The 26,428-nt window shown below is 28.9% G+C and overlaps 1 protein-coding gene across 3 annotated transcripts in view; it reads left to right on the forward strand.

Moving 5' to 3' along the window:
* Positions 1 to 26,428, forward strand: part of mdy (diacylglycerol O-acyltransferase) — a 171,621-nt gene that overhangs the window by 142,004 nt on the left and 3,189 nt on the right. For all 3 annotated transcript variants that reach the window (XM_015321627.2, XM_015321625.2, XM_015321626.2), the window contains 2 exons: positions 6,878 to 6,922; positions 18,024 to 18,202. In XM_015321627.2, the coding sequence (XP_015177113.1) occupies positions 6,878 to 6,922; positions 18,024 to 18,202 (224 nt within the window). The remainder of the gene's footprint in view (positions 1 to 6,877; positions 6,923 to 18,023; positions 18,203 to 26,428) is intronic.

Here is a 26,428-nt window from a genome sequence, read left to right on the forward strand (position 1 = left end):
AAAGAGAAATAAATTGAAATAAAATGAAAATGGTATTAAACTGAAAAAATTAAGTAAATAAATGAAATAAAAATTAAATAAATAAATGAAATAAAAAATTTAAATAATTAAGTGAAATTAAAAATTCAATAAAAAAAATGAAAAGTGGTATTAAACTGAAAAAAATTAATAAATAAATGAAATCAAAATTAAATAAATAAATGAATAAAAACTAAAAACCTAGTATTTAATAAGAAGAAAAAAAAAGTGAACAAAACAAAAAATTGAGGAACAAAATCAAACAAAAAACCATGGTCCCAAATGAATAAAAAAAAAAAAAAAGAAGAATAATAATAATAAAAAATTTGTTCAACTTTAAATACAAAAAAAAAAAAGAAAAATAGAAAAAACGAATTCAGAAATCAAATTTAAATCATAAAACGAAAAATACTAGGAAAAATAGAAAAAGTTGTAGAAAGAAAAGAAGGGGGAGTTTCTGAGAAAAAATGAATGCCCATCTTTCGGTGAAAATAAAAAAGGGTAAGAAACAAAAAAAAAAAAAGAAAAAAGAAAGAGAAAATCATGTCTTTAGTTTGCTTTTTATATACGTGAGATGCTTTGAGATATCCGCAATCCTCCCGAGAGAAAAACCCACGTCGTATCAGGTTCTTATTTTCATTTCGAAATCCTTTATATTTTCTCTTTCTCTTTTCCTTTCCCCTACTTCCCATCTTCTATTTCTTCTTCTTCCTTCTTCTTTCTTCTTTCTTCTTTCTTCTTCTTCTTTCATTTCTCTTTAAACCAAACGGATAGCACGTAGAACGATTCGAATAGTCGTATTCATTCGCGAAATTTCTCAAGATACCCCAGCTGCTCGTACCTTCTTTTTATTTCTATTTTTATTTTTATTATTTTGTCTTCCCTTTTTATTCCTACATATATATATATAGCCCTTTCTCTTTCCATTTCTAATTCAAACTTGAGCGAAATGAGTTTTAGTATTACGTAAAATTATAGTAGTAGTAGTAGTAGTAGTAGTAGTAATTTTACTCATCGTTTATTCACAAATTTTCCTATTGAATTTTTTTTCTATTCTCAAAATGATATAGGATATTTAATTAAATTGAAAATCAATTTTGCAAAGTTCGATGATGAGTTTTACCATTTGTTGTATTGATTTGCATTCTTTTTTATTTTTTTATTTAATTTTTATTTTTTAACGGGATTTAGTATTTGCGGCAATGAATTTTCGAGTTTCTAATGCCAGTTAATAATAATAATAATAATTATTATTATTATTATATAATATGTGTATAAAATAATAATAATAAAATAATAATCCCTGTTTTCAAAGAAATGTATAAAAAAAAGTTTAAAAAACTCTGATGCAACTCTGCCTTGTCAAAAAAAAAAATGTCCACAAACTAAAAATAATTTTATTACAATAATTCTACCTTATTTTAACAATTCTCTTACGACAAAATAACAACACAATGATAAATAAATAATATAAATAAAAAATCACATCTATAAAATATATAATTCGGTTAAAAATCTTGAAATGATAAAAATCTTCTAGATAAAATAGAAATAACATAATTTATTATTAAAAACACAATAGCCAATACGTACGTTTTATATCAAAATACACAGATACATATTCATACATATTCGTATAAATACACTCATATATTCCTATAAACTAATCCACACACATACACACACACATACATGCACATATATCTATTTATATACACGTGTATTTGAAAAAGAACGTTACACTCGCGTTCTTAAAGAAATATGAAAAAAGATGGGAAATATGCGAACGAGAAAATTGCATTGTATTCTTCCAACTTATACTTTGTACTTTTGCAATCCCCCTTTTTTCTCCCACCCACGCCCTTTTACCCCCTGAACAAATCCACCCCTTCTTCTTCTTCTTCTTCTTCTTCTTCTTCCTCTTCTTCTTCCTTCTATTTATTCTTCTTACTTCTTCTCCGATATTACTGAACCCCCTCATACACACAACTCCTTACCCCCTCACCTTTTCTTTTCCTACCCTTTCCTCCCCCCACCTCACCACTTACATCATACACAAATACATACGTAAATGTACGTAATATATAAGCAAGAAACGTGTGTATGTATACACTAAAGACGATTTTATAAACGAGTAGCATTATACGCCGTCAGACGGAAGAGAAATCCTTTTTCTTGTCCTAGGAAAGGTCTTTACCTTCCATCCTTTACATTTTTTTTCCTTCTTCTTCTTCTTCTTTTCTTTTTTACTTTCTTTCTTTTTCTATTTTCTTTTTTCTTTTTTTTTTTTTGCTATCACTCGCGTTTGCCCTCGTATACCTCTCGGATGAATTTTACGACAGATACGAGTAGCACCTCGATCTCCTACGTGCCTAGAGTTATAATTACGAACAGAAAGAGAAAGATAGATAGATAGATAGATAGATAGATAGATAGATAGATAGATAGATAGATAGATAGATAGATAGATAGATAGATAGATAGATAGATAGAAGTAAGAGGGATGAAGGGTGGGAAAAAATGGGGTAAAGGGGGGTTGTAGGTAGATAGGGTATAAACCATTACATGTCCCTTGTCTTACATTCTAGACGCGTTCTTTAACAAAAGAAATAATGAAACAAAAAAAATTGAAAACACAGAACTGCAGCGAGTAAAATAGGGATGGGGATAAAGGGGTTGATTATGATAAGAATGGGAATGGATAAAAGTAAAAGGAAAGGCGTAAAAAATTCTCTCGGTTGGATATATCTTAACGTTCTCGTAAAAACAATAAAAAATAAAATGAAATACAAAAGAAAAATACTTTTATTTCTCACTGCTGAACGTAAATATTTTACGGCACTGGTTGGATAGGGGTTTTAATCGGTTTTATATATATATATATTTTTTTTTATACATTAAAGGGTCGTATTATAATTAAAAAAAAAGGAATGGAAATAGCTCGAGGGATTTATTGTCTTTTGACAATGAACGTGTTTGAGAGTTGAAAGAGTATCTTGCGATGCTCTTTAAAATTTCAGGTATATGTGTGTAGGTGTGTATATTTTTTTATGTCATTTAACTTTAAGATTTTATTTCGAGTAGTTTTTATTTGACGAGATTTATCTTTTTTCGTTTATATATATTTATAATGGATTTTTTTTTTATGTTGTAGTTGTGTAGGTTGCATTTTGAGAAATGAATTGGTGAATCGGTGAATATTAGGATTATAATGATTGATTAATAATATGAATTGTAATGAAGATATATATTATTTTAAATATATTATTATATGTATTATAATACTGTAGTACATAAATATATTAATTTTATTATATAGTATTCTCAAAATATATTATTATACTATTTATATTATTATATAAATTATTATATATTATATTTATGTTATACTGTACTATTACTTAATATATTAATAACTATAAATATATATATAAAATTATATAATTAATTATTTTATATAGTTAACTACAATTTAATTATATTATCAATTAAAATAACAGTAATTAATATTATAATATTTTTAATAATATTATATTTATTATACTTGCAATAAACAAAAAAATACTTTAATATATATTAATATTATAAATAATAGTATACGTTAAACAAATCACTATAATAAATACAGATTTATTTAATAAATATAATACATATTATATTATATATAATATATATATATATATATGTACGTGTAAATAGAAGAGGGGCTGTCGTGTAGCAGTACTTGAAAGGGACTTCGACAACCGGCACTTAAGGGAGAATACCAGAGGGTTGTGCTTCCCTGTATTCAATTAGTAGACGGCACGAAATATCAATTCCATCGGTGGTTGCTCCCTTTGACGCCTTTCGAGTGTGTATTTATATTAAAGCACGAATCCCCTACTCCCCCTTCCCCCTCTCCCTCCTTCCCTTCCATATATATATATATATATATATGCACTCATACATTCAATCAAACGAAATCGTCCTGTGAAAATTACATTTCATTCCAATATATAATAATTCTAGTTAAAGTCTCGTCAAATAAACTCAACAATCATTTTTTGTTTTGATTACTACAGACTTCCCTGTACTTTCTAACAAAACAATTCTAAATAATAATTTAAAAGAAATATACAGTATAAAGAAAAATTGAATACAAATCCAATCGAATTACAGTGCATTGTGACGATTGGAATAGAAATAGGAAAAAGGGATGGGTTAACATGGTCAGATTTATATCAAAATTTGTTTGATATTTACACTGTATATCCTTCTTTAATTTTTCATTTAAGAGTACTAAGTTTGATTTTATAATAATAAAATAATGAATAAATAATAGAAAGTTTAAAGTATAAAATCAATAAAATGTTAAGATTGTTGGGTAAAAAATGTGTCTCGTTTAGAATTGATCTTATTTTTTCGTCACTTGCACACACTTGCACCTCTTCTATTTTCACTTTCATCCCTTTTACTCTCTTCGTATTATTTTTTTTTTTCGACAAGACATTATTTTAACAAGCATCAGCAATTTTGAAATTTCTCTTACGTTAACTTTTAATTATTTTCCTTGTTGTTTTTTTTTTTTGGTTTAGTTTACATTGAACCATTTTTAAATTTTACATAGAACATTCGGTTGGTTTTTGTTTTGCAAGTCACACGCCGTTTTATACCATACAGAGAGAGAGAGTGAGAGTGAGAGAGAAACAGTGTTTATATGTGCTTTTTTTTTCTGGACTTTTTGATATTCATTGGAAAACGAAATAACCCGCGTGGCACGATCGTTATTTCATTTTGGTGTCGTTAAATCGAGAGGAAGATCGGTGTAACACCAATGGTCAGACGATAGTAACAGAAATGCAATGTAACGACCGATATTCGATCGTTGATATTGGTATTACACGAAATAAATGTTGAAGAGAACATGATCGTTAGTTTCTATGTTCGTTCGTTCTTTCGAATTTTCGAAATGTTCGGATTTACCATGCCTAGGCAAATTTTCTGCTATCGTTTCCCTTTTTTGTTTTTTTTTTTAACCGATTTTATCTTGATTTCTACTATTCTTCTTCTTTTTCTCTTCCCCTCCTTCTCTATGTGTGTGTGTGTTTTTATTGTAATACTAGTAGTTTGTACGTGTTGGACAATTTTTATTATAAAATCTAAAATATGATCACCGTGTATAGTTTCATTATACAAATTTAAGTTCTGATATTGTTCATACATTTTGTAATAAATATAATAACATATACATAACATTTAATAAAATAAACTAAATTATATTAAAAAACTTACTAGTTAATAGTAATAAATTAACTTACGAGTAATAAAAAGTTACTAAATTTACAAAAAAAAATTGCATTTTATAAAACATAACGTTTTGTAGTTGTATTAAATATAATAAAATTAATATTATATTAAAAATATTTATGTTATTTATATAATATTTATATTATTAATATATTTATTATATAATATTTATATATTATAATTTTTATTTTTTATTTTTACATTTTATATGAAAACAATTAAAACATAATATTTCGCAAATAGAATTTCATTCGCGTGTTGTTTGAAAATATATTGCTATTTCACAATTAAATATTCTTTCTTGATTTTAATATCAAACGTTCGTAATATAAAATTATAAACAATTACTCTTTTGCAATATTACATAACTCGTAATAATTTCTACACGTGTAATTGTGACTAACTATAACTTAAACTAGATTTAAATTGATTAGAACGGAAAAAAAAAATACAATTTTTGTAAAAACAATGTATCCTCTCCCATTATTCGTCGCACTGTTTGAATTTTTAATACTTCAATAACGGCTTGCGTTATTTCACGCTCGAGGTCACGATCTTTTTTAGCGTAAAAAGAAAAAAAAAAGAAAAAAGGCACGAAAAGAAAAAAAAACATTTTCGGCGAAGTTTTTTAAAAGGGGGCCGAATTTTATACGACTTTTTACAAACACTCGACGGGGCTATTTTCGTTCTTTCAACAAAGTTAAAGAGAGAAAGAAACAGAGAAAGAGAGAGAGAAAGAAACTTTAGGATAGCCTGTAGAGCGTAAAGCTGTACACCCGAGTCCAATTAGAAAGTTTCATTTCGCATCCGTCGACGTGTTTTGCCCACGCGTCTCTTTTTCAAACTTTCTTTTGTTTTCTATCCGTCGTCGTCCCTTCGTCTGAACCCTAGGCCACGTTTTTCTATTTTCTCTTTCATTTTTTTTTATATTTATATTAAACAATACCAAGCAAAAGTTACGAATCATTCACTTATTACAGTTAAAAGTTAATATATTAATTAATTTGTAAATAATTTATTGTTATCTCAATGATAGAATTATGTTTGTAAAGTTTTTATACGTATATTAGTTAATAATATCTGACCAGATTGAAAATATTGATTTGTACTACTTAAAAGTGTCTGATCTATAATAGTAGTTTGACTTGTTCTACTTTATGTTTGATCATATAAGGGTATTTGACCTGTACTACTTAAAAATGTCTGATTATTAATGGCAGTTCAATGTGTTCTACTCAATGTTTGATCATATGTGGGTACTTGACTTATACTACTTAAAAATGTCTGATCTTTAAGAAGCGTCTGCCTTTTACTATTTAGAAATGTCTGATTATTAATGGCAGTTCGATTCGTTCTACTCAATGTTTGATCATATATGGATACTTGACTTGTACTACTTAGAAATGTTTGATCATTAATGTTTGACTTGCTCTACTTAATGAACGTATATAATAGCTTGATTTGTACTACTTAAAATACTCGGAGAATAATTGAATATTGTTTTGATCATGATTAACAATTGATTTAAGAAAATGTTTAATAATAATTATATATATTTTATTTTATTTTATAGAACATGGATGTTGCAAAGGCCTCTGAACGTCTTCTCAAATTAGCGGTGAGTATTAAATACGCATATTATTCTTTTTATTTATTTTACGCATAAAATAATTAAATATTATTTATTAAATATTATTCTTAAAAATTATATATTAATTTTAAATATAATTTTATTAAAATTATATATATTAATAATAACATATATATATATATATAATATTTGCAATTGCATTTATTAAAGTATTTTATGTGCGTGAGTACTATTTTAATATTAAATTAATATTAAAAAAATATATTAATTATAATAATAATCATAATAATATATACATATATAAAAAATAACTTTTAATATCTTTAAAAGATAAAGTGAAGTTAAGAAATATCGTTGAAGACTTAAAGCCTGGAAGCAATATTTGCGAATTCAATCTCTCACACTCGTAGGAAGCATGTTCCTCGTGTGAAGTTTGCCTTGATGGGGTTCGTTCGATCTCTCGAAAACGAGCTACACGCATAAGAGATAGAGAAATAGAAAGAGAGAGAGAGAGAGAGAGAGAGAGAGAGAGAGAGAAAATGAGAGAAAGGGAAAATGTGTCGGTAAACGTGTCGCAGATAAGTGCCGACGCTTAATACTCGTACATCGTCGTTTCCCTTATACGTTTTCACGCTTCTCACGTATAACATGCGTGTGTGTGTTATGCGTACTCGTATTGTAGATACTATCTTTCCTGTTCCAAGAGTTTCATTTCACTCTCTCTCTCTCTCTTTCTCATATTCTCCCATCATTTTCTCTTTCTCTTTCTTCGTCGTTACGTTCTCTCTCACTTTGGTAAGAAATTTTAGTAGCATTTGTAAGTTCGCAAAATCGTTTATGACTTTTATTATATAACACTGATTATATAAAGTGTTAAATATTTCATTTTTTTATTATTATTATTATTCTTATTATTATTATTATTTTATATGATCAATTTTTTGTAAAGTATTTAATTCTTATTTTAGGATTGTATTATTTTATATTGTGATTGTATTAATTTTCTTTTAAATAGAAATAATTTATTGTTTAGGATGCAATTTGTTAATGAAATAATTTTAAAATATTTTGTGATTAACTTTTTAATATGGTATGTACCATATATTATACTATAGTATATAATAATTTACTATTTAGGATACAATTTAGTGTAGTACAACATTTGGTGAAATAGTTTTAATATTTTTTTTTTGGTTTATTTTATATTAAAGTAAATAATAATTAAATATTTAAAACGTAATTTAAATATAAATAATAAAACTGTAATATAAAATAGTAATTTAAATATAATAATTAAATATATAAAATACAATTTAAATATAAATTATAATAATTAAATATTTAAAATACAATTTAAATATAATAATTTAAATATAATAATTAAATATATAAAATACAATTTAATAAAATAGTTTGAAAACATGGATTAATTTTATACTATCATAGATTAGATATAAAATATAAAAATTATTTATATGAAAAAGAAATTATTAAAAAAAAAGATAAGAAAAAAACATGAGATTAGGATTTAAAATTATAAAGAAGTTTCTTTCATCTTTATCAAGTTAAAAAACCAATATTTGCTGATAACCACATATCTAGTTTTCTCTCATGTTACTTTTTGGCTTCGATTTAGAACCGTAAATTTATCCGATCGGCTTATCCGACTTATCCGTGTCGTTTTATTCGCATCGACTATCTTTTCTTCTCATTCCTTTTTTTTTTTTTTTTTACATTTATTTTCTTTTCTTTTTTTTCTTTCTCTTTCATTCTCCCCCTTCTTTTTTTCGTTAAACCGATCTACCTTGCGATTAGCGTCTACCAACGCTTTTCCAACGTGGTCTCGAATAAATTCCGCTCATTTACATGTACCACATAGTAGCTTGCAGTAGCAGCAGCAGCAGCAGGGCGCATAACACAACTTGTACGCGTTGCTCAACGAACCGGATCATCTCTTTTCACGGACAAACGGATCCGGTCTGACAGCATTACTTGAACCTCAACGTTCTCCCTTCTGCACCTTCTTTGTCGATTTTCTCTTTCTCTCACTAACATATACACACACACACAAATCTTGTCTCTTTAACTTTCATTTTCACTCTGTTTCATTCAACGACAACTTCTGTTACTACTTTTACAACATAACTATATTTCTATAACTATCTGAACGATTCAATTCAATTGATTTAAAATTATTTTTAGGTCATACGATACTTCAAATAATATTTTATAAATTAAATTAAAATTGTGAAACCTCAGAATGATGCTAACAATTGCAAACTGTACTTTGAACACCAATAAGCCCTCTTCAACAAATCTTAGAAACAAAATTATGATAGTTACAGAAACATGATATAATTACAACCCAATACTAATGCAACACCATAAAAAACATTAAATCAATTCATAGGAAAGAGTATCCAAATCCCACTTTGATACAACCTTAACCCAATTACAATACAATCCCGATGGAATCCTAACCTAACCAAGTCACCAAAAAAACGTTTAATCAACCTACTAACAACAGAATAACCTAAACTCATTGAAAACTGTTGAACAGTTCAATCTGTATATGAACAATCGAATACTATGACATAGTAATTTAAACTATTTCTATTACTGCAACTACAACAACATAACTATACTCCTATAGTATCTGAAAGATTCAATTCAATCACTTAAAATTATTTTCTAGTCATACGAAACTTTAAATAATATTTTATAAATCAGAATCTTGTTTATCACTATCTGGTAAACCAAAAAAGAAATATTTTAAGCTCTCAGAATGAAGTTAACAATTGCAAACTGTACTTTGACTAACGAAATTTTAACAGTTACAGCAACTTGATAAAACCTCAACGTAATCCTAATGCAATTTCATGAAAAAAAACATTAAATCAATTCATCCCCTTTTGATACAACCTTTACCCAATTACAATGCAATGATAGAATCCTAACCTAACTTAGTCACTAAAAAACTTTGATACAACCTTAACCCAATTACAATGCAATGTAATACAATGCAATGATGAAATCCTAACTTAACCTTGTCATCAAAAAACGTTTAATCAACCTACTAATAACAGAATAACCTAAACTCATTGAAAACTGTTGAACAGTTGACTCTGTATCTGAACAATCACAGATACTATTACATAGTAATTGAAACTTCTACTACTACTACTACTACTATTGCTACTTCTATACTTTAAACTGAACAACATTGTTGAAATTGATCAAACCAGTCGAACGTGTATAGATATCTCTTTATTCCTTTTAGTAATGTCTTCATTCTCTTTGTCATCTAATGTCTATGTCGTCATCTATGTCCTATGTCGTTGTTGTCGTTATAGTCCTCGTCGTAGCTCGTTATTCTCTCGTTAGCCTCAATGGTTCAGTTGAAAACTAGCCCGCTTACTATATATATACACCCCCAACATTCACATACACATACACACACCTAAACATTTTCCTACACACTTACATTTATCTATACAACTACACTTATACTCATATATACTAAACATCCACATACATAACACACATATATCTGAACATTTTCCTATACACTTACATTTATCAATACAATTTCACTAATACTCATATATACCTAACCGTCACACATATACACATATACATCTGGACATTTACTTATACACTTAAATTTACCTATACAACTAAACTAATACTCACAGAACATCCAAATATATGATCTAACACATGTCCTTGTATAGACACATATATAACACGTATAGTTGTATTATACAGTGTTGTTTCGTTTGAGTATTCTCTAATAGCAAGAGCAACAGAGCAAGAGAGAACGTTTCCAGGAGCTAGCAAGCGAAGCTCAGTGAACCGAATTCAATTATATGAATCTGTCCCAAAGCGACTACAGTGACTACGTTCTCGCGAGCGTGTATAATAGCAACACGGATGCCGTAGTCCGGAAGGATGAGGAAGAACGGGACGAGCAAGGGTAGCTACGGGTTGGGTGGCGAGTGGGGGTATGGGTGAGGGCTGGTTTTAGGGGGGAATGGGAAGTTAACGTTGGTCGAAGAGACGTCTATTATTCGCGATTAAAACAGTGACCGAATTGAACGTAGTAGTAATAGTAATAGTAGTAGTAGTAGTAGTAGTAGTAGTAGTAGTAGTAGTAGTAGTAGTAGTAGTACTTGTTTGTTGCATTGATATACAGTTTTTGATATACAGTTGCATTGATATATACAGTTATCAACATTTTTCTAGTTTCTTTTTTTCTAGTTTCTTTTTTTTTCTTCTTTTTTTGGAATTGGTTCGATCCGTTCGTTTGTTCTTTTTTTTTTATTTTTTATGTTAATTTTTGTCAGTTGTTTATAATGTTTATTAGATGGATTGGAATGTGTACCATTTTGGTCATAGGATATTAAAAATTGAAAAGTTTTGATGGGTAAGCATTGATTTTAGTGTTAGAGAAAGAGAATAAAAGGGGGTTGTATTTGAGGGAAATAAGAGAATAAGAATTTTAAAGTTGGATGCGAAAGTTGCAATAATGTATGTTGATAAAATGAAATGTTTTATTAGCATAATAGTATAATGAGTAAGAGAATACAATTAACGGAGAAATAAAATTCAAATTTATCATGATCACAATTTATCATGGAACTTTTACTCGTGAAATCATTTTTATGGTATTTCAAGTGTATATTTTATATTAAATATTTTTTATTAAATAAATAAATAAATTAGAAATTATTTTACTATGAAGATTTCGATACTGGAAGTAAATTTTTAATAATAATCCTATGTTCAATGTTATTTTAGATTTTTTGGAAATTTCATGGGTGTTATAAGAATTTATATAGAAAATAATATTAATATAAAATATTTTTATGTAATTTGTAATATTTTATATTAAAATTATTTTAATAATTATTAGGTTGCATTATTTTAACTTAATTATTGAAATATTATTATTAATATCTTAAAATCGTTAAACGTTATTTTAAATTAATAATTATTTTAATTATATTATTAAATTAAATTACTTAATTTAAAATTATTTTATAATCTAATTGATACAAAATATAATTTAATATTAATAATAAATTAATAAAAAATCTATACACTATAATTGATCATTTATTTAACAAAATAATTATAAATAATAAATAACAATGTTATCCAATTAAATAATAGTAATAATAATTATTGATACTTTATTCTTCTATAAAAAAAAAGGATAAAAAAAATCAGAAAAAGAAATGTTTCATAATTTTTATGAAAACAAATAAACGTATTGTTAAAACAAATGGGAATAGAAAACTCGTAGGTGAAAATGTTAAAATTTCAAATCGTACATAGACACTTTCAAGAGAATTAGGAAGATATATATTATAGTATTTTCCCTAGGCGAGAACGATTTTCTATTGGTACAAAAATAACTATGCTCTTGTGTAGTAAAGAATTTATAAAATTGCACCCTTTTCTTTTTCTTCTTCTTCTTTCTCTTCTTTTCTTCTCGTATTCCTTTTCCGAGAGAGTTTAACGTTTGTCTTCAAGAAATAGTAGACGATCGAAGAAATCGAAACTACGAAGTAGAAAAAGAAGTGGGGGTGGAAGAAGTTGGGGGTGGTGGACAACGATCGTGTGCCGATAAAAATAAATTTTCAACTTCGAAATGTACAACCCACAATAATTCTTATTGAAAACTTTCCAATTTAAAAAAAAAAATATATATATATATATATATAATAAAACAATTTTATTAAATATAATAAAATTTCGATATAAATATAACAGAATATATATTTACAAAAATAATATATTTCATTATTTAAATATAATAAAATATTTTTACAATAAAAAAATATTTTTTGTGATCAAATTATCTCAGAAATCGATTTTCCAAAATTTTCTTGCCAATCAAAATACATTCCACCGTACTTAAACCGAAACTTAAGTTAATTAAAAGTCGTATATTTGTTAAGCAAACCCTTTAACGGTATATAAAAATAAAAAAAACAATTACTATTTGTTATATAAAATAACACACGAGAAACTCGTACGCAATTTCATCGATATTGGATGCAAGGAAACATAAACAAGACTAAAAATAATACGAAAGGTGACAACAAAAAGTATTTTTTTGAAAACCAACACACTTCAAGTACTTTCCATTTACACATCTACCTACCCCTTTCATCTTCATCCCTTTCCCATTCCCATTCCCATTTCATATCTTCAAATATAATTTTTTTTCATTCCAACTCAGAAAAATAATTGTTTCTCAATCTGAGACGAAAATATAAACAAAAAAACAATTAAAAAAAAAATAATGATATTTCTCTTAAAAGAAACAAATCCAAAAGAAATCCACGAAAACTGTGTGTCTCTTATCGTCCCTGTACGAGACTATGGGTTCTACTTACAGTGTTTTAGGAACGACCCTTTTGCACTCACCCCCGTTCCCTTTCCTTCCCTCGCATTGCACCCTTACTTTCGTTTACACCGCAAATATCCAAAGGGCATCCTTCTGGCGTTCGACCCATGACCGTCGACGGTTAATTGCGGTTCTTATATAGGAACGCGAGTAAACTTCGAAAACTACCAGGACGCTGAGCAACGTTCGAGACGGTTGGTTGGACTACGGGGGGGGGGAGTCAAAACGGGGTGAGCGGGGGTTAGCGGGGCTGGGGAATCCCTCACTTGATGAAGGTAGAACTGGGGTTAGGAGAGAGGGGGACGGGTTAAGAGAAGAGAGAAACTGAGGTTAATAGAACTAAGGAGAGTTAGCAGAGGGATGAAGGGGGTGGGTGGGGGAGAGAGTAAAGGAAGAAGTGATGGTCGCTTGTGTGATAAAAGAAGTACGTGAGAGTGAGTAAGAAAGAAAGGGAAAAGAAATAACGTGGATGTGATAGTAGTAGTAGTAGTAGTAGTAGTAGTAGGAGTAGGTCTAGCTGTGGAGGAAGAAGGGCCAAGTGAGGGGGAGGGAGAGGGATTGGTAGAGAACGACGTCAACCTGGAACGAGACTTTAATCTCGTCGTAATGGGGAAATGCAATTTTCCTGCAGTCTACTGGCAACGAGGTCGCTTCCTCAGATCGATCCTGGTCTGTGTATTATACATCTTGCTCTCTGCACGCGTGCCTCGTTTCGAAATCTCTTTGATGGAAAATTGTACGATGGAAAAAGAGAAATAGAGAGTGAGAGAGAGAGAGAGAGAGAGAGAGAGAGAGAGAAAGAGAGAGAGAATTTAGAAGCAAGGGAAGAGAAGCAAAAGCAGTAGCAGCAGGCAAGAAAGTAGCTACCAGTATACCTTCAGTGGTAGAAGGGAGTGTAATAAGGGGGGGATGGGGTAAGAAGGGTTTCTAGAAGGTAGGAGTAACGGGGTTGGGGTAGAGGGTGTAAGGGTGTAAGGGTCTAGTATTAGTATGAGTTAGTAATAGTAGTAGTATGCAAGAGAAAGTAAGTCACCTTTTCTCGCAAGCTTTTATACCCCCAACCCCGTACCTTTACCCCTCACCAATTCACGACCCATCCTGTATCTACCTTCTAACACCACCCTTTTCTCAACGTACCACTCCCATTCCACCCTTCGTCTCTGTACATCGTCCTCGTTATTCGCCCCGCGGCTATCCCAAAGGAGGAATACCATTAATACGTATCCACCTTCAATCCACCCTCCTCCTACCCTTCAACCCTCTTCCTTCTCATCCTTTTCCTATTTTACCTTCACTTATTGCGTATGTGTATTTCTCTTCTTCTTCTTCTTCTTCTTCTCCTTCTATACATACACATATATGTGTATGTGTGTATATATGTCTAGTCTTATTACGTGTATGTGTATAAATGTTGAATAGATAAAGGTGGATAGATAGAAATTTACAAAGCTTTAGGTTAGACTTCATACCGGTACATCGCACACACACACACACACACAAGCAAGTACATGCGCGTGCACACTATGTACGTGTACATGTATGCGCGTATCGTTGACTTTAGTTCGATTTCTCTCATCAATAATGCAGACATATTGGATTTAAAGAATATTGACGTTTATCTGTGTGGAAAGATGAATATATGTGTAGGGGGATGAAGTATAGGAAAGGTGGATGAAAAGAGGGTAGGAAGGGGAGGGGCTAGTCGAGGTGAGTGGCAGGTGGAGAAACATGAGAAAGAGAAGGAATAGGAGGAGGATGAGGAATTTCTATCCGATGATGATTATGAGAGAAAGAGAATGCGAAGAATGAAAAAAAGGGGGATGGAAAAGAAAAAAAAGAGAAAGTATGTATAACGAAAAGATATAAAAAAGAAAAAAGAAAAAAAAAAACAAGGAAAACGAGACGAAACAGAAAAAAACAAAATATGAAAAACAAGAAAAATATTAAAGAGTATAAAAGTGGCGCCCATACTCTTCTCCTCTTGCCCGTGCATATTGCGTAAGTTGAGTATCTTCCATCTCTTTCTATCCACCTGCCCCCACCCCTTGGATTCATGTACGAGCCCACGTACGTAACATTACGTGGCTAATCGATATTTTCCATTTTCTTCTCGTTCCTTGCCGACCACCCTTTCTCTCTCTCTCTCTCTCTCTCTCTCTCTTTTATCTCTTTTTCCCTTTTCCTCTTCCTCATTTTGTTATCCTCTTCATCCCCCTCTCATACGCTCTACACTGTCTCGTACCTGTTTACCCCCCACTCCATCTCCCGTATCACTCTTTCTCTCTCTCTCTCTCTTTCTGTATTCTTTTTTGTTTTTCATCTTTTGCTTTTTCTTCGTTTTTTTTTTTCATTCTTCCCCTTTTTTCTTCTTTCTCGACTGTTTTTTTTTTCTTTTCTTTTTTTTTGTCGACCGTCCCACGGGCATAGAAAACGTGCACTATCTCCCAGGTACCTCTTGCCTGTCTTACCGTTTACTATATGCGCAATCTGAAACGATTATTAACATATGAACTCTCTCTCTCTCTTTCTCTCTTTCACTCTCTTGTTGTTTTCTTCTTTTTCTTTCGTCTTGCTACTCTTTTGTCTTTCATGAATATACCATTACCTGGATAAGTATGATTGGAAATGTTTCATACGGGGTGCTCTGAGTGTATTACTTTATTCTTTTTTTTTCTTTTTTATTCTATATTCCTTTCAATGTTCGGATAAGAGGTTAAAACGCGTGTATCAGGTGTTTTTTATTTATTTTTTTTTTTTTTTTTATTAAAAGATTTAACGGATTATTATTTTTTTTTATTATTTTTGATTGATTTTCAAATTAAATTAACACACTATCGGCGAGAACGTCGCGAGCTTGACTGACTCACGCGTATAGCGAGCAAAATTGAGCAAAATATTAAAGCAGTGCACTTTTTAAAAAACGTGTTATATCTTCACATCTAATAGTAGGATTTAATATAGTAGGATAGAATTAAATGAATAGTTCAGAAACTATCCCTTAAAATCGTAATTTTTTTTAAGTTAGTCACATTTTTTCATTCTCTTTTGTAATAGGGTATCGTCCAAGAACCGTTTCAAAAGGTATCGACTGTTCTTATATAGTAGTAGTAGTTCCTCGTTCCGTTTACTTGCGTTAAACTTAGCAGTGTATTTTCCCCAACCTTTCCCCTCTCCCTCACCCCCAATGCCAGGACAAACGAAATTAAAACGTCGAGCTAAGAAGTTTCCTCAGTTTCTAAAGTTTAAAAGGGTAAGGAGGGGGAAGGGGAAGGAGGGGGGGGAGGGATAAAAGAAGAAAAAAACAAAAAGGGTGGCCTGGGGGTCAGAAGGGCAAAGGGATAGGGTGGCAGCAGAAGTGGGTGGGGGTCGTAGAAATGAACAGATAGGTAGGAAGGTAGATAAAGTCAATGTAAGAAAGAAAGGAAGGAAAGTATACTGAAGGAACCAGAATAAGATTGTTTCGAAGTTCAGTTGTGTCTGTGTGTATATGTGTGTGTGATGTTGAACGTTAGCAAAAAGGAAGTAGGGAACTCATCTACCCCTTCCCCACCCCCTCTACCCCTACTTGTTCCGTATCTTTCCACAAATGTGCTACGAATGCCTCGCGGCAGAAGAAGAAGAGACTTGACCTTTGTAACCCCCGGGCCTGCATTATTAAGTCCTTTGCAGTGTGCAAAAGGGGACCACGGAAGCACGTGAATGATGCTTTCTGAATAAGGGTTGGAAAAAGACTGGGTGGGAGAGGGTTTGGGGGTGAAACTGGTGTACCGGTTTTACCTCCAAGACTCGTAAAAGGCATCCCGAATGAAATAACTTCTAAATTCTTGTTAACGGATAATTCCTTGAAAGTATGCACCCAACCAAAAAGGTATCCGTTAGATATCTTCCCTTCTTCATTCCACTTGTCTCTTTGACCCTGTTTTTTTTTATAATTCGTATTTTGTTTTTGTTATTATTATTTTTATCAATTTGCACGAAATTGTTGAACCACTTTGGTATTGTTAATTGGAGTTTATTGTAATTATTGATCTTATTTTATTTTTAAGATTAAACAAGAATTTTTTTTTATAGATAAAAGTTACATTTATTTATTGAAAAATTTATATTTGTGTGTGTTATTTCTTATAACTCGAATATTAAATAACTTGTATTGGAATATTGAATGAGTTAAGACTCATATATTGGTATATCAGTATTAATCAGTTTTAAACTTTAATTATTTTTTGTTTAAATTGTTAAGGTACTTTATCTTATGATAGGAGCTAAATTTATTGAGAAAATTAGGTCAATCGATTTTCGTGTCAGTTATATAATAAAAAATGGATTTGGACATTATTGAATTATTTCAAAGGTTAAGAATCACTTTTGATGTATTATTATTATTGATCAAATTTGAATAAGTACATTTTTAAGATTAGTTTAAATAATACACTTACTTATAATTAAGGGTTAAATTTTATAAAAACATTAAGGGAATACATTTTTCTATTTTATTTGTTACTGAATATTGTTTAATAGGTTTAATAATTAAGACAAATGTAAATATAAAAATGTTTTTAACAGTTATCAACATTAATTGAAACATTTTTTATATTACATTTACACTTAATATTTCATAATAAAATTAATATTTATAAATTATTCATTATTTTATTACACCAAATTTTAATATATTATTTATATAAATTGTTGTATTTTTCTGTATTACAGATCCCAAATCATTTGACGTGGTTATGTTTCTTTTATATAATATTTCATTCATTTTTAAATCTGATGGGTGAACTATTACACTTTGCCGATCGAAATTTTTATTGTGATTGGTGGAATTCGAACAATATCGACACATTTTGGAGAAGTTGGAACATGCCAGTACATAGGTGGGCTGTACGGTGAGTAACTACTACTATAATATAAATGTTGCATATAAGTTGTAACTATAGATTGTATATGAAACAATAGTTTGTCATTATGAAGTCTTGAATGCGTATTGTATGAATAGTTGACATGTATATAAGCATTAATATAGAGAAACTTTTACTACTAAATTTCCATTAGAATATTAATAAACGTTATTAATTAAATTGCATATTAGGATGATAATTTAAACATGACAAAAAATTAGTTTAAATAATATGTATAGAAACTAAATAAATATAGAATATAATAAAGAATTAAATAACTAAATAAGTAACTAATAAATAACCTGTAACTATCTTTTTCTATATATTATATATATAATTAATATATAGTATGGTATATTTAGTTTCTATATATACAGAAACTATATAAATATAGAATATAATAAATAACTAAACAACTAATAAATAACCTTTAACTATCTTTTTCTATATATAATATGTATCTATATATATAGTTTTGTAGTACATTATATTATAATGCATATATAAATATAGTATAGTATATTTAGTTTCTATATACATAGAAACTGAATAAATATATAATATAATAAGTAACTAAATAACTAATAATTATTATAACTAAAATAACTAAATAAATAACATATATATATATATATATATAGAAACTAAAAATGTGTATATATATGTGTAAGAAAGAGAAAGAGATGTAGTAAAAAGGTAGAATAAAAGAAAAGAAAAAGAAGAAGAAGAAGTAAGTAAGTAAGAAAGAAAGAAAGAAAGATAGAAACTGAATCTCGGGTAGACAGAACCCGGCACTCGCGAAAAATGTAATTAAATCTTCTTAAAGGGAGGCAGCAGGCACACTCGTTAACGAAGTTTAACCGGTTCGGTTAGAAAAGGAAGAGGAAAAGCTCGATCAAAGGTCCAGGAGCATGCTTGTAAGAGTAGGATGCTGCGAGTTCTCATCGTGTTTCCCATCTACCTACCTCTACCACTTCTTTCCACGTTCACCAACTTCTTCCTTCCTTTCTTCCTTCCTTCTTTCCTTCTTTCTTCCTACTTTTACCACCCAAACCCAACCCAACCCAACCCCCACTTCACCCCTCATCATCCTTCTTTTACTTCTTCCTATACTTCTGTTACTTCTTCCTTTGCTTTTACTACTCTACCACCCACCTTTTACCCTTTCTTCTTTCTTACTTCTTCATTTTACTTTTTTCTTACTTTATTTTTGCTGTTTACTTCTGAGCTATCCCTTCCTCCCTCCTTCCCTCCCCCTTCTCCCCCTTCTCTCTCCTCATTTTTCTTTTTTTTTCTTCTTCTTCTTCTTCTTCTTCTTTTACTCTACTCACCTCACTTCAATCCCTTTCTGTTTCCCTACCACCACCATCACCACCACCGATCCTTCTCTAACCTTTCCCCTACCCATCTTCTTTCATCTAACCCCACCCCTCCCCCTCAACCCCTATTCTTTTCTCTCCATAATGTTCTACTACGTGTACCTTTCACTCTGTGAAAGAGAAAAAAATTCTTCGGGCACTTTAATACGCATACCTTCGCCCTTCTTCGTTTTCTTCTTTTATTCTTCTTATTCTTTTTTTCCTTTTTTTTTTTGGGAGTTCTTATCTTTTACAGGAGAGCACATGGATAACATAATTATTAACTAAACCTCATGTATTTTCTTTGAAGATATGAATGACGTATATTTGAGATTATTATTATAGTCATCAAGTTTGTCAGATTTTATTTTAAAATGTTTTGAAAATTATTTATTATCTTATTAATTATTTAGTTATTTGGTTATCCTAGTATCACAAAATATTGAATACATGTGTATTTAATATTAAAAAGAGATTCACACACATTTAATGTCTTTTTAATATTAAATGTGTATAATTAAATATGTATTCAATATTTTGTGCTCTACTAGGGTTATTTATTAGTTATTAGTTATTTAGTTTCTATATATATATATATATATATATATATATATATATATATATATAGTACTAAGTACTATAATACTAAGTACTATATATAATACTAAGTACTAAGTAAATATATATAGTACGAAGTACTATAATACTAAGTACTAAGTAAATATATATATAGTACTAATTACTATAATACTAAATACTATATAGAATACTAAGTAAAAGTACTATATATAATACTAAATACTAAGTAAATATATATAGTACGAAGTACTATAATACTAAGTACTATATATAATACTAAGTACTAAGTAAATATATATATAGTACTAATTACTATAATACTAAATACTATATAGAATACTAAGTAAAAGTACTATATATAATACTAAGTACTAAGTAAATATATATAGTACTAAGTACTAAGTAAATATACTATACTATATATACATATATATAATATAATATAATATACTAAAACTGTATATGTATTTACATATAAAAAAGAAAGTTAGGTTAAAAAAAGAAGATAGATTTTCCCCTAGATCCGAATACTCTTTTACAGTTTTTTTTTTTTTTTTTTTTTAAATTAAACTATACAGTACAGTTTTAATATTAGATCTATCGGAAAGTTCTATCTGTTTTTTAAATAAAATAAAATAAATTGTTCATATCTTAAATAAACTTTATTGAATAATATAATTCCAATTATTATTTTCGACATCTTACCAACGTGATAGCAAATTATATATCCCATTTTTAAAAAATGTCTTATTTCTAGAGCTGACAAAATTGAACAAATGTTTTTCTGATAGAACAAAATACAAAGTTTCGTTCCTAACCTTACTTATTTTACTTTTTTGTTACTAAACTAGTCCTAATCCCCACTTCCTAATCATCAGATTTCTTTTTTACTTGTATTCACTCTCACTTTCATCCATGCAACTCCTTTCTGTCCACTCTTTAACGTTCTTCATGTGTATGTGTGTGCGTATGTGTTGTGTCTCTTTTCAATTTCACTATAAATTTTCATTTTTTCAATATCGCAAAAATTACTAGACGTTTAATTATTCTCACGTATCACTTGTGCTTCCTTCCTACATTTTTGTTTTCGTTAAATTTATTTTCTTGAAAAAATTTCTTTTCTTTTACTTTAGCTCGTTCTTTCTCTTTTAACAAATAGGGACTACTTTACTTTACCTAGAACGTTGGAAGGGTGAGGAGTAGGTTTCATATATACATGTATACTATATACATATATTCATGTGTGTATATATATATATATATATGTATGTATATATATGGGGAGATGTTTTCGCGTCTAGATTTCTGAGGTGGTTGAAGTTTAAAAAGCATTTTCCTCCGGCAACGAGGTAGGTACTACTGATAAAAAGAGCTTTCCACAGAGTATGGAAACTTAACTCTCGGCTGACTTCAAAGCAAGCTTTCTCTCTCTTTCTCTTTCTCTTTCTCTTTCTCTTTCTCTTTCTCTTTCTCTTTCTCTTTCTCTATCTTTCTTTCTTTCTTTCTCTCTTTGCGATTTTCCTCGAACTCGATGATCGTTCCCACGACGTATGTAAGTATCTCTCTCTATCTCTCTCTCTCTCTCTCTCTCTCTTTCTCTTTATATATATACGTAAAGAGTGAAAAAGAAATAGATCCGATTTTGCAGATAAAATTCTTATTTTGACTGAGGTTTGCTCTTCTTTCTCTCTGTACACCTTTTTTTTTTCATTTTTCTTTCCTTTCATTTTTTATTCTCTTCAACTCTTTTACGAAATTATTTTTATACGTAGATTTTTTTTATTTAATAATTATACTATGAATGTATGAAAGGAAAAAAATTGGTTTACTCAAAAAAATAATAAAAAAAATTATGGAAAGGATTAAATTTGAGATCAAATGTTACATACTTATGAAAAATTTATGAAAGAAAAATAAAAAAGAAAAATGTTTAATTATTTTTTTTTTATTACTATAATTAATTAAATTAAATCTTTCGACTTTATTTTATTTGAATTTATTTTTGTTATATTCTTTTAAACTTGTTTTTTTTTTCTTCTTTTTCTTTACTCACTTTCTTTTTATTGAATCAGTGAAGCTTTGAAATCAAGCTTTTTATACTGCTTTTCTCATTTACATGGAAAAAGAGGGAGAGAAAGAGATAGATAGATAGATTGATTGATAGAATTAGGTTTATCAGACTAATGGTTTTAAATATATACAAGATGTTCTAGTTTCTTTTCTCGTAAAAATAAAAAAGAAGAAACGAATGTTCTTTCTTCATGCATCTATGGATTCATTTATCAAAAATTTATAAAAAAAAAATATTATACAATATTTAAAAAAAAACTAGGATACCTTGTATGCACAAATGCAACCTGTTTTACATTACTTCATATAAAATAATAATATAATTTATTTAAAAATAAATATAATTCATTTCCTAATTTGACTTAGAAAACGAAACTAGGCTTGTGAACTTAACTTGACCCAGGAAATTTAACTAAGCTCGTGAATCTAACTTGACCAGTGAACCTAACTTGACCTAGAAAACCTAGGAAACTTTGTTCACAAACTTAACTTGACCTTTCAACATAACTTGGCTCCTGAACATACTCGGTTTATGAATCTAATTTGTCCCGTAAATGTAACTTTAGTCGTGAACCTAACTTGACCTGAGAAACCTAACTTGAATCGTCAACTTAACTTTGTTCGTAAACTTAACTTGACCCGTGGACGTAATTGGACCCATCATCCTAACTAGGTACCAGAACATACTTAGTTTATGAATTTAATTTGACCCATGAACTTAACTTGACCCCAGAAACCTAACCAGGCTTGTGAACCTAACTTGACCAGTGAACCTAACTTGGTTCCTGAACATACTCGGTTTATGAATCTAATTTGACCTATGAACCTAACTTGACCCGAGAGACCTAATTGGACTCATGAACCTAACTTGACTCGTCAACTTAACTTTGTTCATAAACCTAACTTGACCCGTGAGCTTAACTTGACCAGTGAACCTAACTTGGTTCCGGAACATATTCGGCTTATGAATCTAATTTGACTTATGAACCTATCTTGACCCTAGAAACCTAACTAGGCTCGTGAACCTAACTTGACTCATCAACTTAACTTTGTTCTTAAACCAAACTTGACCTATAGGCTTAACTTGACCCATCAACCTAACTTGTTTCATGAACCTAACTTGACCCGTAAACCTAACATTGCATATAGGTCAGGTATAAGGCCCCCATAAAGTATAACTCAAGTTGAAAATTGCATCAAAACGAAAATTGTCTTTTTCCGTGTATCAAGATGGTGTATGACCCTTTTGAAACGATTCAATTCTTTCAAATGAAAGATACGAAAAGGGTGATAGCAGAACAAATGGAAAATAAAAGAGAAGATAGAGCAAAAAAAAAAAAGCAAAAAAAAAGTTTTCTGAAGGTATCACGAGTAGAACGAACATAGAAGATGACAAGGAAGACCAACATAGTCGTCTTTTCAGGTTTGTAATGGGAAAAGCCGATACGCATCACAGTGCGCACTTAGACCTGTTTATTCCCTAGGGCATTTATAATGCCGCTATAACTGGAGATATTCTCAACCATCTTTCTTCCTTTTCCTCTCTCATTTTCTCATTCTGAAAATAAGAAGAAGAAGAAGAAGAAGAAGGAAATGTAAAGGAAGATGGAAAGGGAACGAAAACGACACGAAAGGCAGGAAACGTGAAAGAGACAGAATTGTCCAGATGAAGGGAATTGAAAGTTAGAAGGGATGGGGATGGGTAGTAGTGTAGGGTTTAGGGTGTGAGGTAAAAAGTGGGAGTAACGGTGAGAGTTGGTTTGAGTGAAGGGGAAATCTTTTGAAAGGTGCAATGCGTGGTCTCAGTGAAACTCTCAGAACTGTCGACTACTACGACGTCTAACCTTCTCAGATTTTCTTTCCTTCTTCCCTTCTTCCCTTCCCTTCCCTTCCTTCCTTCCTTTCGTTTTACCCCTTTTTCTTTCTCATCACTTTATCCCTAAATAAAATTTTCTACCCATCACATGTTCCAACTTTTTCTTTTTTTTCTGTACCTTCTATTGCATCTTCCGTTTTATTTTCTTCTGCTTACTTCTACTATCTCTCGTGTATATATTTAAAAATATTATATATTTTGTACATGGATTCTGCCACTTGTGAATGCATCCCTTCTGATAAACCAGGCTGCGAACGATCCCTTCCGAAAAATCCCTTCACACGATTTCAAGCTTTATCCCGAGTTAAAATGTTTACTCGAACACCGAGAGTTTTACAAATGCACTAAAGACAAATTCTACTGGGTGAACTCAAAAGTTTGTACTCTAGATGGGTGTTGTTTATTTTTTGCAAAATTTTTATTCAATTATTCGAAATACTTTTGTGTGATTAATTTTGAGAATTTTTAAATTATTCCTATATACATGGTTAAAAGTATTTTATATAATAATTTAAATATAATATGTTTAGTAACCTATATAAAAACTATCGGAAAAACAAGAATAATTAATCTAACCTATAAATTTATATAACGAATTGAATGAACTTTTTCTAATTAACTTTAACCATAAAGTTGAATATCATTTTTAAATCGTACAATTAATTGTAATAATAATAAAAATACATTTTATATGAATTTTCGATATCAGTCAAGTACTTTTACTGTATTTTAACCTATAAATTTATCGAACAAATTAAAAGAACGTTTCCAATTAAATTAAAACCCTAAAATTAAATTTTATTATTAAATCGTACAATTAATAATAATACTAATAAATGCAACATTAATAATTAATTTTTCGATATCAGTCAATTACTTTTACTGTATTCTAACCTATAAATTTATCGAACGCATTAAAAGATCTTTATCTAATTAATTTTAGTCACAAAATTGAATATCATTTTTAAATCGTAAAATTAATACTAATAATATTAATAATAAATAAGATAATAATATATGAAAAACATAATAATAATATAAATAATATACTTGATGAATTAAATTGTAAGGTATTATATAATTGATTTGAAGTATTCAGTTAAATACTTTTGGTCCACCCAGTACTTGAAAGCTCTTTGCTCTTTCATCCAGAAATCTTATCCCTTACTTTTCAACCTAACCCCCCTTTCCACCCCTCACTCTATTTTCTCTTTCTAACTATCATCATCTTTTTCATTCACTTTCTCCGCGTGCCTTATCATCGAGTACCTTCTTGTTTATATATTCTAGACTACCATTTCTAGATGTTCTATATTGATAAAGAAGAAGGTATTAAGTCGGTAAATCGTGGCAAACCTGGAAGCCTCTTCCAACGTTGATATTTATCGCTAATTGCTTTGACCTTTGAGTCTTTATTTCCCTTTTTCCAAGTTTTTCCTTTTCTTTATCTTTTTCTTTCATTCTTACCCTTTTATGTTTTAAGTACTGGAAAAACGTTGTTCATATATATATATATATATATATAACTACATGGGTTATTACAGATATTTTTAAATAATAATAATATTAATAACAATTAAAAATAGATTTATTTTTAATTTAATTTCATTTTATTTTATTTTATTATATTATTATAATAAAATAATATATATATATATATATATATATATATATATATATATATATATATATATATATATATATATATATATATATATATATAACTACATGGGTTATTACAGATATTTTTAAATAATAATAATATTAATAACAATTAAAAATAGATTTATTTTTAATTTAATTTCATTTTATTTTATTTTATTTTATCATATTATTATAATAAAATAATATATATATATATATATATTAATTATATTTTATATATTTATTAATAATTATTATAATACATATAATTATTATTATATACTATATATTAAATCTAATATATAATAATATTATTATTATATTTATTTTATTTTATTTATTTAAATAATAATAATTATTATTATTGTAGTTAATAATTAATAATAAAAATCGTAGAGTTTTCATTATAGAAAACGAAGTTTCAATTGATTACCAATCTCGTTGAACTTAATTATTATTACACATTTGAATTTGTATTAAACTAAATAGTATTACAAGTATAATTATAATAATTATTATTAATTTATTATATATATATATATATATATATATATATATTATATTATATATAATTATTTATTAAAAGAATCAAAAAATATATTAATATATAGTATTATAAAATGGTGTCATTCAAAGTGTTAAAAATATTGAACCTGAACACACTAACATATGAAATTTTTAAACATT

This window comes from Polistes dominula, unplaced genomic scaffold, assembly GCF_049000335.1.
Source record: "Polistes dominula isolate Pdom_NZ unplaced genomic scaffold, Pdom_raw_medaka contig_32, whole genome shotgun sequence".
Taxonomy (NCBI): Eukaryota; Metazoa; Arthropoda; class Insecta; order Hymenoptera; family Vespidae; genus Polistes; species Polistes dominula.